This window comes from Eptatretus burgeri, chromosome 3 (assembly GCF_056783735.1).
Source record: "Eptatretus burgeri isolate ZD-2024b chromosome 3, Ebu_testis_v1, whole genome shotgun sequence".
In the NCBI taxonomy this organism is placed as follows: domain Eukaryota; kingdom Metazoa; phylum Chordata; class Myxini; order Myxiniformes; family Myxinidae; genus Eptatretus; species Eptatretus burgeri.
In genome coordinates, this window is record NC_140963.1 from 85,673,784 (window position 1) to 85,689,092 (window position 15,309).

The window sequence follows — 15,309 nt, forward strand, 5'->3', positions numbered from 1 at the left end:
CCCGAAGTCCTGCTTAAAAGCATTTTTTTACGACTAAATGGAAACGACATTTTACATCTTTGAAGTTTTTGTTCCTAATAAATATATTGCAATTAGCTTCCGAATGTTAGCTTAAAAATGCAAATTAATGATAATAAAAATGTATTATTTTGTGTTTTTCTTGCCCCCAGACGGTTGGAAAAAAAATGGCTGCTAACAAAGGAAAGAATCAGAACACGGCGCTTCACAAGGTCATAATGGTGGGGAGTGGTGGTGTCGGGAAGTCTGCACTCACCCTTCAGTTCATGTATGACGAGGTGAGCTTTGGTGATGCACACACGTGTCTCACTGTGCGACCTTTATTCAGTGCTTTGGATAACTCTTTGTCGCATTTTCCTGGCTGGAATACCCCTTCCCACATTGTGACAATCACCACTATCAGCTTTTCAGTCGTGGCTTGATGTCTTTTATTGTTGTTTTTCACACATTGCATGGTCAGAAAAGGTGCATGTTTGCAAATGTCTGTATCCACAAAAAATTGACGGGGATAAAATCAAAACTGATGCTGAAGCGGTTTCATCATGGATGCAGAACAGCCATATGTCTTTTTATAAATACAGATAAACATGCTTATACACCAGGAAGTGAGAAAACTCACAACAAGGAGCATAAAATATCTCAAAGGGAACAACAATTTAGTGCAAAATGACCTTATGGGATAGAGGTCATAGTGGTCATGAGCCCCCCACCTTCCCCAAAAAGAATGCCCCCTAATGTTCAGGGTTCATGAAAAAATAAAATTTTAAAATTGCATTTTTATCTTGTATGATTGGGCCTTTCGTTCCTGTTTGGCCATAATAGTGTTTGAACGGGCCATATACAACGTATTTTAATTTCTCTGCGCTGGCTCACTGGATTCTGATAATTAAATATAAAACTACATTTCAATATTTACCAAATTACAAGTGTTTCCTGTCTTGATTTGATTGCACACCAACATTTTCGGTCGATTTATATGAAGAAAAAGCTCAAACAAATGCACTGGTGAGACAAAAATTAATTGAGCCATTGTTCCCATTGAATTACCATCTTTGTTTTTTTTTTTTTTTTTTAAACAAGTCTATGATTGTGAAAGAGCTAGAACGCACAACAACAGAACGGAAAGAGAAAAGTGGGGAAATGCACCAACAGCAGGGTAGAGGGAAGCAATAGAGGAACACTTGAAGAATGAGAGTATGGAATGAACAAGCTGGGTACAAGCTCAAACTGAGCAAGGATGGGCCTGAAAGGGAAAAACAGGGGAAGGAACAAAAAATGGAAAGGGTGGGTGGAGGGGGAAAGTGCAAGAACCCTGGAAAAGGAGAGGAGTGTTAATGAGGATAGAAAATGTCATGAATATGGATGGGGGTGGGGAGGGTGATGTGAGGAGGAGGTGTATGGCCTCCTTGAAGCCTTGGAGGGAGGAATGACACTGGTGATACGAGCTGGTTCCGCTGGCAAAAAAAAACGGAAGAACAAATTAGTTTAGATGAGCATGTGCCTGGATTTTGAGAGTTTCACAAGAAGTGGGTTACTGGCAGGGAATGTGTACACTGGAGAGACCTTAGAGGGATGGGGTGGGGGGGGGGATAGGGCAGGGTGTGCAAGACCAGAAGTTGGGTTTACAATTGCGACCACCGACCTGTCAGCAATGCAGAAATAACAGGCCCAGAGATTTGGCTTCTTCATGGCAAATTCCAATAATTTTGAGGGTCCTGAGTTCCATGGCATCAATAAATTGCAAGGTGTGAGGTGGGGTGCAAGCCCAAAGGGGAGAGCAGCATTTCATTGAGCTGTGACTGAGTACCTTTTAAGCTGATAAAAGTTCAGATTTGCCAATTAAAGACTGCATGATGGAGGATGCCAATTCGGTGACTGGCATTGGAGGCTAACATCTAAGTCGTGGTTTGCTCAAGAGAGATTGTGGCTGATGATAAAGGCCAAAGGTTTTACGGACTGAATATCTTTAAATGATTTCTCAAGGAATTTTGATGGGTTTGTTCGTCTTTTGAAGAGACAGACAGAGTGAGATTTGAAAGATGTACATTCCAAGTGTTGGACCAGCTCCTCGTTCTATAAAGGTGTGCAGAAAAGGAAGACGCTGCTGCCTGCCAGTTTGAAGGATGATTGTTGCTATGGCAGAGTGAAGGCGTTGGTGAAAAGATCAGGGTTTTGTTTTGGTTTGTTTGTTTTTATACAAGTTTGAGGCTCGTGGAGGAGTGAGAACAGAGAATGAATCGGGATGTAACAGAACAAAAAGGGAGGTAGGAAACACACCAGCAGCATGGTTGAGGGACAAATAGAGGGAGACTTGGACAAATAAGGAATGAGGGGGAGGATGCACGGGGTGGACAATGTGGATACAGAAGCAAACTTGAAGGAAGGAAAAACTGGGAATTTGGAAAGAGGTGGGCTTGGGGATGCTTAATTACTGGGGGTCGAAAATATCATGGTTTTGGTTGTGGGATGATCTGAAATCCTGGTGAACAGCTATTTTGAAGACCTGGAGGGAAGAATGAGATTGAAGGACATGTTGAAGTTAGTTTCATATGTTTGGAGGGCGGAGGGTGACGAAATGAGTGGAGATGAGCAATCAGTTCTGGATTTTGTTTTTCCATAGAATCAGAAAGATAGATGATAAAGATTAGGAACAAGAATAAGACTGTTGACGGCAAGAGTGGACAAAGTCAACCAGCCATGTGAGGAGGTGGCCTTTGATTCCGGAGGCAGAGACTTTGGAGAGCAATGTGGGTTGCCAGACTGTGAAATGCTTGACATGTGGACAGTGAGACACCCTCGATGTCTTGTTGGAGATTCCAGCCTTCCATCCATTGTTGGGGGAGCAGAAGCAATGTGGCTAGAGGAGAGTGACCAAGTTGGAAACCAAACTAATTGTCTGAAATCAGGCCATTGGAAAAATAATAATTTTATTTCAACTACGTACAGTGGGAAGAACAAGTATTTGATACACTGCCGATTTTGTAGGTTTTCCCACTTACAAAGCACGTAGAGGTCTGTAATATTTTTAGTAGGTACACTTCAACTGTGAAAGACAGAATCCAAAACAAAAATCATGAAAATCACATTGTATGATTTTCACATAATTAATTTGCATTTTATTGCAAGAAATAAGTATTTGACACATCAGAAAAACAGAACTTAATATTTGGCACAGAAACCTTTGTTTGCAATTACAGAGATCAGATGTTTACTGCAGTTCTTAACCAGGTTTGCACAGACAGCAGCAGGGATTTTGGCCCACTCCTCCATACAGATCTTCTCCAGATCCTTCGGGTTTCGGGGCTGTCGCTGAGCGACACAGAATTTCAGCTCCCTCCAAAGATTTTCTATTGGGTTCAGGTCTGGAGACTGGCTTGGCCACTCCAGGACCTTGAGATGCTTCTTACGGAGCCACTGCTTAGTTGCTCTGGCTGTGTGTTTCGGGTCGTTGTCATGCTGGAAGACCAGCCACGCCCCATCTTCAATGCTCTTGTTGAGGGAAGGAGGTTGTTGGCCAAGATCTCACGATACATGGCCCCATCCATCCTCCCCTCAATACGGTGCAGTCGTCCTATCCCCCTTTGCAGAAAAGCATCCCCAAAAAATGATGTTTCCACCTCCATGCTTCACGGTTGGGATTGTGTTCTTGGGGTTGTACTCATCATTCTTCTTCCTCCAAACACGGCGAGTGGAGTTTAAACCAAAACCTCTATTTTGGTCTCATCAGACCACATGACCTTCTCCCATTCCTCCTCTGGATCATCCAGATGGTCATTGGCAAACTTCAGACGGGCCTGGACATGCGCTGGCTTGAGCAGAGGGACCTTGCGTGCGCTGCAGGATTTTAATCCAGGACGGCGTCGTGTGTTACTTCTGATTTTCTTTGATATTGTGGTCCCAGCTCTCTTCAGGTCATTGAACAGGTCCTGCCATGTAGTTCTGGGCTGATCCCTCACCTTTCTCATGATCATTGAGGCTCCACGAGGTGAGATCTTGCATGGAGCCCCAGACCGAGGGAGATTGACTGTTATCTTGAACTTCTTCCATTTTCTAATAATTGCGCCAACAGTTGTTGCCTTCTCACCAAGCTGCTTGCCTGTTGTCCTGTAGCCCATCCCAGCCTTGTGCAAGTCTACAATTTTGTCCCTGATGTCCTTAGACAGCTTTCTGGTCTTGCCCATTATAGAGAGGTTGTAGTGTGATTGATTGAGTGTGGACAGCTGTCTTTTATGCAGATAACGAGTTCAAACAGGTGCAGATAATACAGGTCATGAGTGGAGAATGGGAGGGCTTCTGAAAGACAAAACTTACAGGTCTGTGAGAGCCGGAATTCCTCCTGGTTGGTCGGTGATCAAATACTTATTTCATGCATTAAAATGCAAATGAATTATTTAAAAATCATACAATGTGATTTTCAGGATTTTTGTTTTAGATTCGGTCTTTCACAGTTGAATTGTACCTTTGATAAAAATTACAGACCTCTACGTGCTTTGTAAGTGGGAAAACCTGCAAAATCGGCAGTGTATCAAATACTTGTTCTCCCCACTGTATATGGATTCCATGACTGTTTATAATTGCAAGTAAGCTAATTTGCTTGTAGTTTGGAGGTGTGTGTGTGTGTGTGTGTGTGTGTGTGTGTGTGTGTGTGTGTGTGTGTGTGTGTGTGTGTGTGTGTGTGTGTGTGTGTGTGTGTGTGTGTGTGTGTGTGTGTTAGTGTTTTTGGCTCTCTTCCAAGTAGAAGGAAGGTGACCGAGGGCAAATTATAGAGTGAACAGAGTGGTGCAAAAGTGGCAAACAGGTTTTTAGGACACATGCTGTTGCTGTCCAACCCTGCCACAGAATCACATTGAAGGGTTGTCAGAAACCTGTCCACCTTCTCAAGTGAGAAAGGCACGGTCCAGGAGCAGTTGGGTGCGAGTCGACAGTGGAGCCTACAGGAAGTGATGCCTTGGGTATACGAGATTTGGAAAGAAACCCAGAATTGAGACATCCAGCCTTCTCATGTGCAGAGTCTGCTGTGTTGTCATTTGATAGAGGAGGAGCAAACACCAGAGACAGACTTGACAGGGCATCACCAGGTCTTTGAGGAAGGAGAAGGTTTGAAAGTTCAGCCTTGAGGTTATCCATTTGTCATTTTCTGGCTCTGCTGAGAGTGGACAGTGGGCAAACGCTTCTTACGGACTTTGTGGAATGATTCATGACACGAATGACCCTAATTAAAAGGACACAAATCAAATCTAATTTTTTTTCTCGCAATTTCAAAGCTCTTTTCCAAAAAAAAAAGGAGTTTCAAGTTCTTGTTGCGAGTTCGTCTTTTTGTTTTTGTTTACCGATTCAGACCCGTGTTAAAGCTAAATGACGGGGGGAGGGGGAGTGACGTTAGGAAAGCATCAGAGCAGAGTTGGTTGATGTACGAGGGAGCACAGACAAATGTGGAAGGAAGGACCCACATGGGTGGCATGAGGAAGTTCATAGAGGACAAGGGAAGTGAGTGGGGTTAGTAAGCTGAAAGGAAAAGGTGACTGACAAGGTAAACATGGAAAAGTGTGGATTGATAGGAGAGAATGCAAAAAGTCAGAAATGGGAACGAGAGTTAACATAACATGGTTGATTGTATCTAAATTGAGGAAGTCACTGGTGCATCCGTTGCTGCATTCTATCTGCTGCACCATATATCATCATGTGTTGATATTACAGCCAACATTTTATGAGTGCAAGATCGATTATTGTGTCAGTTTTATACGTGCGCGTCCTTCCTTTCCACTTGCCTTTTCTATCTTTGGAAGGTCCCGTTCATACTGCCAGTGTAAAACAAACACGTTTTTTTTGTGTGAATAAATTTTCAACAGCCATTTGTACTAACGAATCGAGGTGTGAACCCTTTCTTCTAATATTTTGCTCTTTGGAACTAATGCCGTTTGTGTAGTTTGTGGAGGACTACGAGCCGACGAAGGCCGATAGCTACAGGAAGAGTGTGGTTCTGGATGGGGAGAAGGTGCAGATTGACATTTTGGATACTGCTGGGCAAGAAGATTATGCTGCCATCCGTGATAATTATTTCCGCAGTGGGGAGGGTTTCCTCTGCGTCTTTTCACTGACAGAGCACGAATCCTTTAATGCCACTACTGAATTCAGGTACGTATGCTGGAATTGGTGAGAAATGAAGGGGCCAGAGTTTTTGCGCCGACCTGTTCTGCCATGACCTTGGTTCAGTTCCTGTTGCTCCCTGTTACCATTCCCTTTTGATCCACTATTGGTCTGTACACCTGTTTGCCTCTGTCATTTGTCAGTTTCAACCCCCTCCCTCCCATCCCCACCTCCTTCTCATCCCCTCCTCCATGAACCTAGACTTCTGAAAGAACTGTAAAGAATCGCTTGATGCAAAGAATAATTTTCTCCTCCTTTGAAAGCATTTTCAAAATCGTTTTCTTTTTGCTTTTAATTGCACCATGGAACCCTGACATTTGTGGACCCCGTATATTTATGGATCCTGTGTATTTGTGGATCCCGTGTATTCACCGTTTATAAAATGTGGCCTGATTCTACATTTGCGGCGCTGTGCTTCACTCTTAACATTGTTTGTTTTTTGGTTTGTTTTTTGTTTATTTTAGCACTTCAGGACTGTTCTCCTATATCCACTGCTGCTAAAATTGATTCAGCATGGGAATTCTTTCACAGGAACCTGCTCTCTTATGCACAGATTCATTCCATCGCATCTTCAATTAATTATCTTACCCATCCTCCTGCTCTTTGTTTTCCTGTGGTGAGGCAGTTGGTTTAAAACAATTTGCATTCTCCTCTGGGAAGCCTGGTGTTGGCTTAATGGTTAGGGTGAAAGGCTTGGGATCCTTAGGTCCTGAATTCAAATCCCGCTCAGCCGTTGAATTAGTAGCGGGTGGGGTTGACTCAGCCCGTCATCCTTCCGAGTTCAGCAAAACGAGTACCAGCATGCTGAGATAATTGAGCCATTCGAGTATCCTGCGTCGGAGTGGCAACCTGTCCAGAATTGTGACCAATAGCCCCGGAGACTGCTTCGGCAGCACCGACGCTCTGTACAGATTACGGTCCGAATGGAATGTAATTGGATTCTCCTCCAGGAAGGCAAATCCAACCAAAGGCAACTTAAGATCATTCTACAAGCCCTGCAACAAGTTGGTGTCCACTCTCAGGAAAGCCAGAAAACAACGTCTATCCAACTTCAAGAATGAGCTTTCAACCAGGTGGTGCCTTGTTGTGTCCATGTCTGGTGTATGCTTCCCTTCCATCCCTTCCCTCACTTCAAATAGCACCACAGCCGACTGACTCTGCTTGTGATAAGGTCCTGCGCTTCTTATCTCTACCCTTTTTTTGTTGTTGTTGTATACCTTGTCGAGGCTCGTATGAGAGCTAACGCACATCAAGGGGGGCATGAGACAGGAGGGGAGGGAGTGGGAAGGACAAAATAGTGGGGAACAGAAACATTTGGAGATCTGTGGAAGGCAGAGGGATGGGACGGGGAACATGGGGAATACAAGATGGACATTGCAGGGACTTTCAGGAAGGAAAGCAGGGAATTTGAAGGAGGTGGGCTTTGGTGGATAATTATCAGGGGTAGAAAAGATCGAGGATTTGGATGGGGGATGATAAGAGGTGGTGGTGAACAGCTGTTTTGAAGGCCTAGAGGGAAGAATGGGAATGAATAGAGTGAGGGAGTTTATTCCAAAGGTGGGAAAAAAGAGGAATGAAAGGGTGAAGGTGAGCAGTGATTTGTGATTTTGGTAGTTTTACCAGAAGGGGGCTGTTGGCGGACCTGGACCGCCCTGCGGAAATGTGGTGGGGACAAATCGCAGAGAGAGCAGGGGGCGAGGCTGGAGAGGAGACGGTAGAAGACAGAAAGACCACCGACCAACCTGCGGTGATTGAGTGAGAGGCCCAAAGACTCAGCCTCATTGCGGGAGATGCCAATGATCTGAAAAGCCTTGGTTTCCACAGCGTGAAGCCGAGAAAGGTGGGAGGCAGGAGCACCAGCCCAGAGGGGAGAGCAGTACTCCATCAGGCTGTGGACAAAAGCTTTGTAAGTGGTCAGGAGCTCAGGTGGGCCGAGGAAGGACCTGGCACGATGAGGATTCCCAGTCGGCGACTGGCTTTGGAGGCGACGATTGAAATGAGGCTTTCTCAGGAAAGGTCATGGCAGATAGTGAGACCCAGAAGCTTGAAAGAAAGGACTTCTTCCAGAGGATTGTTGAGAAAGTGGATGGGGGGGGGGGTTTCGAAACGGTCCTTTCGAAGAGACATAGTGAGAGTGTGAGATTTGTCTGGATTGAAAGGCATGTTCCACGTGTTGGATCAGTTTGTGATTTTATCCAGATCTGTAGAGTGCGAAGAAGCTGCTGCTTGCTGGTCTGAGGGATGACCGATGGTACTGCAGAGGGTGGAGTCATCAGCAAAGAGATATTGAGGATTTTCCAGAGTCGGAGAGATCATTGATGAAAACCAGAAAAAGAACAGGGCCCAGAACGCTACCTTGAGGAACTCCAGCCTGGACAGGAAGGGGGGATGAAAGAACTCCATTTAGGGCCACACGTTGTCTGCGAGCCATGAGTGGAGATGGCCTTGGATACCATGGGAAGAGAGTTTGGTGAGTCGGGCAGGGTGCCAGACTATCAAAAGCACGTGATATATCCATGGATATGGCTCGGATTTCCTGTCTGGCATTGAGGACCTCCGTCCATTGTTGGGAGAGCAGAAGCAGCATATCCAGGGTAGAGTGACCTGGTCTGAAACCAAATTGATGATCGGAAATCAAGCCATTGGAGAAGAGGAAGGATTTGATGTCTCAAACGATGATGGATTCCATAACCTTGCTGATGATTGGGAGAAGGCTGATTGGTCTGTAGTTGCAGGGATCTGTTTTTGCACCTTTTTGTGCAGGGCAGTGATGTTTGCTGATTTCCAAGCAGATGGCAGATGGCCTTGAGCAAATGAGAGGGTGAATAGAACCGAGAGAGGGTGAGCAAGAGCAGAAGAGCAGGCTTTGAGGACACGTGGGCTGATGCCGTCTGGACCGGTTGCAGAATCTGAGTCGAGGTTTGACAGCAAGCTCTCCACCTTGTCAGGAGAAAAGGACACAAAGTCCAGGGACAGTTGGGTGCGACTGGGTAAGGTGGGTAGAGAAAGTGATGGGTTTAGGACACAAGATTTAGCTGCAAACACCGAGTTTAGGCATTCAGCTTTTTCACGTGCGGTATCAGCAGTGCTGCCATTTGAGGTAAGGGAGGGGATGGAGGGGGAACATTCACCAGAAAGAGATTTGATTAAACGCCACCAGGATTTGGAGGAGGGAGAGAGGTTTGAGAGTTCAGACTTGAGATGAGAAAGATGTTGTTTTCTGGCTTTCCTGGGGTAGATACACCCTTGTTCCAAGCTTCATGGAAGGACCTGAGATTGCCCTCAGTTGGGTTTACTTTCCATGAGGCAAAGGCAAGTTGTTTCAGGACAACTGCCTCGCCACAAGCTTCAGTAAACCAAGGGCGGGAGGAAGGGTAGGACAACTGAAGACGAGAGGGGATAAATCTGTGCATGAGGGAGAGCAATCTGTGCATTTTCACTCCATCATTTGCCAAAGGTCATCTTCAATCTGCTTGGAAATCGACCAACATCACAGCATTACATAAAAATGTGCAAAAAACGGATCGCCTTAACCACAGACCAATTCTCTTACTTCCTGTCATCAGCAAGGTCATGGAATCCATCATCGCAGTTGACATAAAATCATTCCTTTTCTTCGACAGCTTCATCTTAAAAAAAAAATTGTGTACATTGTCGAGGTTCATATGAGAGCTAACACACAACGCACAGCAAGGGGGGCATGAGACAAGAGGGGCAGGAGAGGGAAGGACAAAACAGTGGGGAACAGAGACATTAGGAGATGTGTGGAAGGGAGGGGGATGGGGTGGTATGGGAACATGGGGAATACAAGATGGACATTACAGGGACTTTCAGGAAGGAAAGCAGGGAATTTGAAGGAAGTGGGCTTGGGTAGATAATTATTGGGGGTAGAAAAGATCGAGGTTTTGGATGGGGGGATATAAGAGGTGGTGGTGAACTGCTGTTTTGAAGGCTTGGAGGGAAGAATGGGATTGGACAGAGTGTGGGAGCTTATTCCAAAAGTGGGAAAAATTGAGGAATAAAAGAGTGAAGGTGAGCAGTGACTCGTGATTTTGATAGTTTTACCAGAAGGGGGTTGTTGGCGTACCTTGAGTGCCCTGCAGAAATATGGTGGGGACAAATCTCAGACAGAGTGGGGGGGGGGTGGGTGTGGGTCCGGAGAGGAGATGGTAGAAGACAGAAAGACCACCGACCTGCCTGCGGTGAGAGAGTGAGAGGTCCAAAGACTCAGTCTCATCGCGGGAGATCCCATTGATCCTCAATGCCTCGGTTTCCACAGTGTGGAGCCGAGAAAGGTGAGAGGCAGGAGCACCATCCCAGAGGGGAGAGCAGTACTCCATCAGGCTGTGGACGAAAGCTTTGTATGTGGTCAGGAGCTCAGGTGGGCCGAGGAAGGACTTTGCATGATGCAGGATTCCCAGTAGGTGACTGGCTTTGGAGCCAGGTTGGAAATGTGGTTTTCCCAGGAAATATCATGGCAGATAGTGAGACCCAGAAGCTTGAAAGAAAGAACTTCTTCCAGAGGAAGGTTGAGAAAGTAGATTGGGGGGTTTTCTAAACAGTCCTTTCGTCAATTCTAAGATCCTCAATTCGAATTCAGACCTCGTCACGCTACCTTGGACATGCTGCTTCTACCTTCCCAGGAATGGATGGAGGCCTTCAATATCAGGCATGAGATCAGGGCCATCTCTGGACATATCTTGAGCTTTCAATACAGTCTAGCAGCCTGTCTTGCTCTCCATACTGACTGTCTTTGGAATCCAAGGCCACCTCCACTCTTGGATTTTTGACTTCCTACACTCTCGTAACCAACATGTGGCTCTCAACGGAACCCTTTCATCTTGTCTACCTGTCAAGGCTGGAGTACCGAAAGGCAGTGTTCTAGGCCCCATCTCTTTACCAATTACTTCACACACTGCTGTGACATCCCTCCTTCTGACAGAAAGGCAGCAGCCTCTTCCCTCTCCTCATACCTTGACAAAATCATGAACTTTTAATAATTTTGAAAATGTTTCAGCGTCTCTCAATCCTATGAAATATCTCTCTCTGTCTCTGTCTCTGTCTCTGTCTCTGTCTCTCGTGACCTTTCACCCACCCATCTACTTTCTCAACTACCCTCTTGAAGCGGTTTAGTCACTCAGACTCTTGGTTCTCACTCTCAGCCATGATCTCTCTTGGGCAAGCCACATTTCAAAGTTGGCCTCCAAAGCTAGACGCCAACTGGGCTTCCTCCATCATGCAAAGTCCTTCCTTGGCATCACTGGACTCCTATCCACCGACAAGCCTTTCATCTGCAGCTTGATGGAGTGCTGCTCTCCTCTCGGGGATGGCTCCCCTGCCTCACTTCTTGCTCAGCTTGACGCTGTGGAAATGAAGGCCTTCAATATCATTGGAATCTCTCATGATGAAGCCGAGTCTATGAGCCCATCACTTCACCATCGCCGACAGGTTGTTGGTCTCTCCGTCTTCTTCCGCCTCATTTCTGGACTTGCACCCTCTACCCTCTCCATGCTTTGTCCCCTTTTCCATTACTTCCCTTTTTATTTATGTATCCATCTTGCCATCTTGTCCACCCTTTGCGTTCTCCCGTACCCCTCATAATTACCTGTATCCCTTGTTTTTCTATCTCCCATCCTCAGCCCTGCTGTTGGTGTTTCCCCTTTCTGTTCGCTTTGTTCTGTGTCAAAGCTCTTCCATGAGCCTAGACCATGTAAAAACTTATCGCCATTTTTCCCATTGAAACAATACCCCGACACTCGCATAATTTTTCAGGAACATATCGCCCACGAATATCGGAGTCTTGTTGCACTCGACTAAACACATATGCTCTTCTGTATGGTACTTTTGATTGGCTGAGAATTGCAGGCATTTGTTGACTCTTGTCAGATGTGTCTCTAAAGGGCCTTTTATAAACAAAAGTAAATCAATTTCCTGTGCATATGCCTGGTGTTGGCTTAATGGTGAGGGTGGTGGGCTTGGGATCCTAGGGTCCTGAGTTCAAATCCTTCTTGGCCATTGAATTAATACCAGGTGGGGTTGACTCAGCCTGTCATCCTCCTGAGGTTGGCAAAATGAGTACCAGCTTGCTGGGATGATTTTGCCATTCGAGTAGACTGCGTTGGAGTGGCAAGCCGTCCAGGATTGTGTCAAATAGCCCAGGTGACTGCTTCTGCAGCACCGACACTCTGCACCAAGTATGGTCCCAATGGATGATGGATTTCCTGCGCCACTAGTGTGGTTCAAGTTGAATTTGGAGCACGATTTTGAAAAATTAGGCTTTTGGACTGATGGTTGGTTCAGCACAATTAGACCAGCACAATCGGTATGGTGGGGAAACAAAATGCCGAAGAATCTAGAGCCATACCTTCTTCCCTCATTCCCTCATGTGCTGTTAACATTACTATTGTGGTGTGCAAGCCTCACCGTGGAAAGTGTCAGGTACCATCACATGTTCGCTGACGATCCATTCGGATGGATGTCACACGTGGCATTGATTTTTGCATTCACATATGCTGCTCAGGGAGCAGATTTTGCGAGTGAAGGAAGATGAGAGCGTGCCCTTCCTGCTCGTGGGAAACAAGTCGGACCTTGAAGACAGGCGACAGATCCAAGCAGAGACCGCACGCGAACGAGCGGAATGCTGGGGGGTCTCATATGTTGAGACGTCTGCCAAGACGCGTTCCAACGTGGACAAGGTGATGTGGTCTTGACTCGAGTGTCCATTCTGTTGACAATTCGAATGAAAAAAATTTCATTTCATGTGAAAAAGTTTGAATTGGCCATGATAAGGAGTTGTACTTTATTTTTCTCAAATGGCTCTTGAGTTCCGGTCATAACTGGCTCACACACACCCCACCCCTTCCTTTCTCCTGTAGGTGTTCTTTGACCTGATGCGTGAAATCCGCAAGCGGAAAATGGATGATGGGAAACAAAAGGGAGGTCAAAGGGTAGCTACGAGTAATAGCTTCATGGATCGGCTGCGTGAGCGATGTTGTACTCACTAGCTTCTCCTACTGGATGCAAACACCTTTGCATTTGAAAACAACAATTTCTGTACACACGTCACTTTGCCCCTCTCCCACTTCTTCTTTCCTCTCTCTCTCTCTCTCTCTGTCTCTGTCTCTGTGTCTGTGTCTCTCTGTGTCTCTGTCTCTGTCTCTCTCTCTGTCTCTGTCTCTGTCTCTGTCTCTGTCTCTGTCTCTGTCTCTGTCTCTGTCTCTGTCTCTGTCTGTGTCTCTGTGTCTCTGTGTCTCTGTGTCTCTGTGTCTCTGTGTCTCTGTGTCTCTGTGTCTCTGTGTCTCTGTCTGTGTCTCTGTCTGTGTCTCTGTCTGTGTCTCTGTCTGTGTCTCTGTCTGTGTCTCTGTCTGTGTCTCTGTCTGTGTCTCTGTCTGTGTCTCTGTCTGTGTCTCTGTCTGTGTCTCTGTCTGTGTCTCTGTCTGTGTCTCTGTCTGTGTCTCTGTCTGTGTCTCTGTGTCTGTGTCTGTGTCTGTGTCTGTGTCTGTGTCTGAGTCTGTGTCTGTGTCTGTGTCTGTGTCTGTGTCTGTGTCTGTCTCTGTCTCTGTGTCTGTGTCTGTGTCTGTGTCTCTGTCTCTGTCTCTCTCTCCTACCATATCTCCGTTTTGTAATACCTGAGTAAAGTTACTTGCCCACAGTAATGGGCGCTAATTCGGCAACTGGTCCCACACGGTGTCGGTACCAGTACCGCTCTCAGAGCATCCTTCTGAGGTCATGCCACCTGCTGTGTGAGAGTTCGCTTTACTTGTACACCGGTGCTTAAATGTCTGTGTTGAACATTTTGAATAATGGAAGGATTGCAAAACGATAATTTTTGCTCAGTTTGAAACACTCACTGATATTTGTTCCTCCCACTAACTCTGTGGTTTGGCTGTGGCCATTCCAGTTCGTGAAGCTCTAAAGTTGCTGTTCCACCATCTTACTGTAGTGAATGCATATGTGCGTTGTCGTAATCGTATACTGCACGTGACGTACTTCCATCTTTATTTTGGTTGGATTCGCATCCCTTTCATAGGAGTGTAGTTTTTATTTTATGCGTTTTCTTTTTTAAACCAGCGTGCACCCTTACTTGTACTGTGCCTCAAATCTGCATGTTTGCTTTCAAAGATGGGGGGGAGTTCCACTATATGACATCGCTTTTGACCAATTAGCTCTTTGTTTGTCTCAAATGTATTAATACATTCTTATGGTCTTGAGCACAGTCCAGCTTTCCACTTGTAAATGCTTTAAAAATGCTTCATTGCATCGGTTCGCAGTGAAAGCTTGTCTTTTGATGTGAACGTTCTTTTTGCTACATTAGCCAGACAGTCATGTGTTACTAAAAAAGAAAAATATTTTTCGTTAATTGAGAAGGAGAACCAAATGATGACACTTATCCAGCCTGGTGATGCTGGATAGATTCCTATAGCTTCCCTTTCCTGTTCTGCTGTGATAAAGATTGCCACTTTGCGCGAATTTCGCATTAATTTCACTGTTTGTCTCGATTTGGTAAATAAAACGTTGGAACGTGTCCAACTAGCCCACCTCATACATAACTGTCGTCTGCTCTTTGCGGTATCTGAAACGACACTCGGATGTATTGAACAGCCTCAAGAAGGCAGTTCCTTCCACAAATGGCAGAAAAAGAAACCGGTTGAGGTGTTCAGTATTAAAGCCTGGATTTTGCAGGTTTAACCAGGAGGGAGTTGCTGGAGTGTATTGGGAGGAGCAGAGGGCTGAGGGAGCATGGAAAGGTGAAGCGTTTGAAAAAAATAAAAACAGGCCATCTACCTGTCTGCAATGTAAGCAACAAGCCCTGCATTTCGGCCTCATTGCTGGAAATGGCAATAATGTAACGAGCTTTGTCTTCCACCCCTCCCCCTTTTCAAAATGTTTCACCATAATGATCTCTTTTGGTTATAAAGAACCAGTAACTGGGGCTGGAAGTGCATCGGATGGTGTTTAAAGCCACAGCGATGCACATTACACTACTGAGGGAAATGTCAATGGCAGATAATCACAGAGTAGTTCTTCGCAGTGTTTGATCCATTTGCTTTGAGACGGTGGACCATACATGACATCCAGACACACTATTAGGATAAGCATGGATTTATTACCCCGTGCGAGAAGAGATAAAAGTGGGGTTAAACA

The 15,309-nt window shown here is 45.7% G+C and overlaps 1 protein-coding gene across 2 annotated transcripts in view; it reads left to right on the plus strand.

Annotated features, from left to right (window-relative positions):
* Positions 1-14,714, plus strand: part of RALA (RAS like proto-oncogene A) — a 34,148-nt gene extending 19,434 nt beyond the window's left edge. For both annotated transcript variants that reach the window (XM_085874323.1, XM_085874324.1), the window contains exons 2-5: positions 171-296; positions 5,945-6,153; positions 12,686-12,860; positions 13,041-14,714. In XM_085874323.1, coding sequence (XP_085730449.1) covers positions 186-296; positions 5,945-6,153; positions 12,686-12,860; positions 13,041-13,169 — 624 coding nt within the window. In that variant the 5' untranslated portion in view covers positions 171-185 and the 3' untranslated portion in view covers positions 13,170-14,714. The remainder of the gene's footprint in view (positions 1-170; positions 297-5,944; positions 6,154-12,685; positions 12,861-13,040) is intronic.
* Positions 14,715-15,309: the final 595 nt, after the last annotated feature.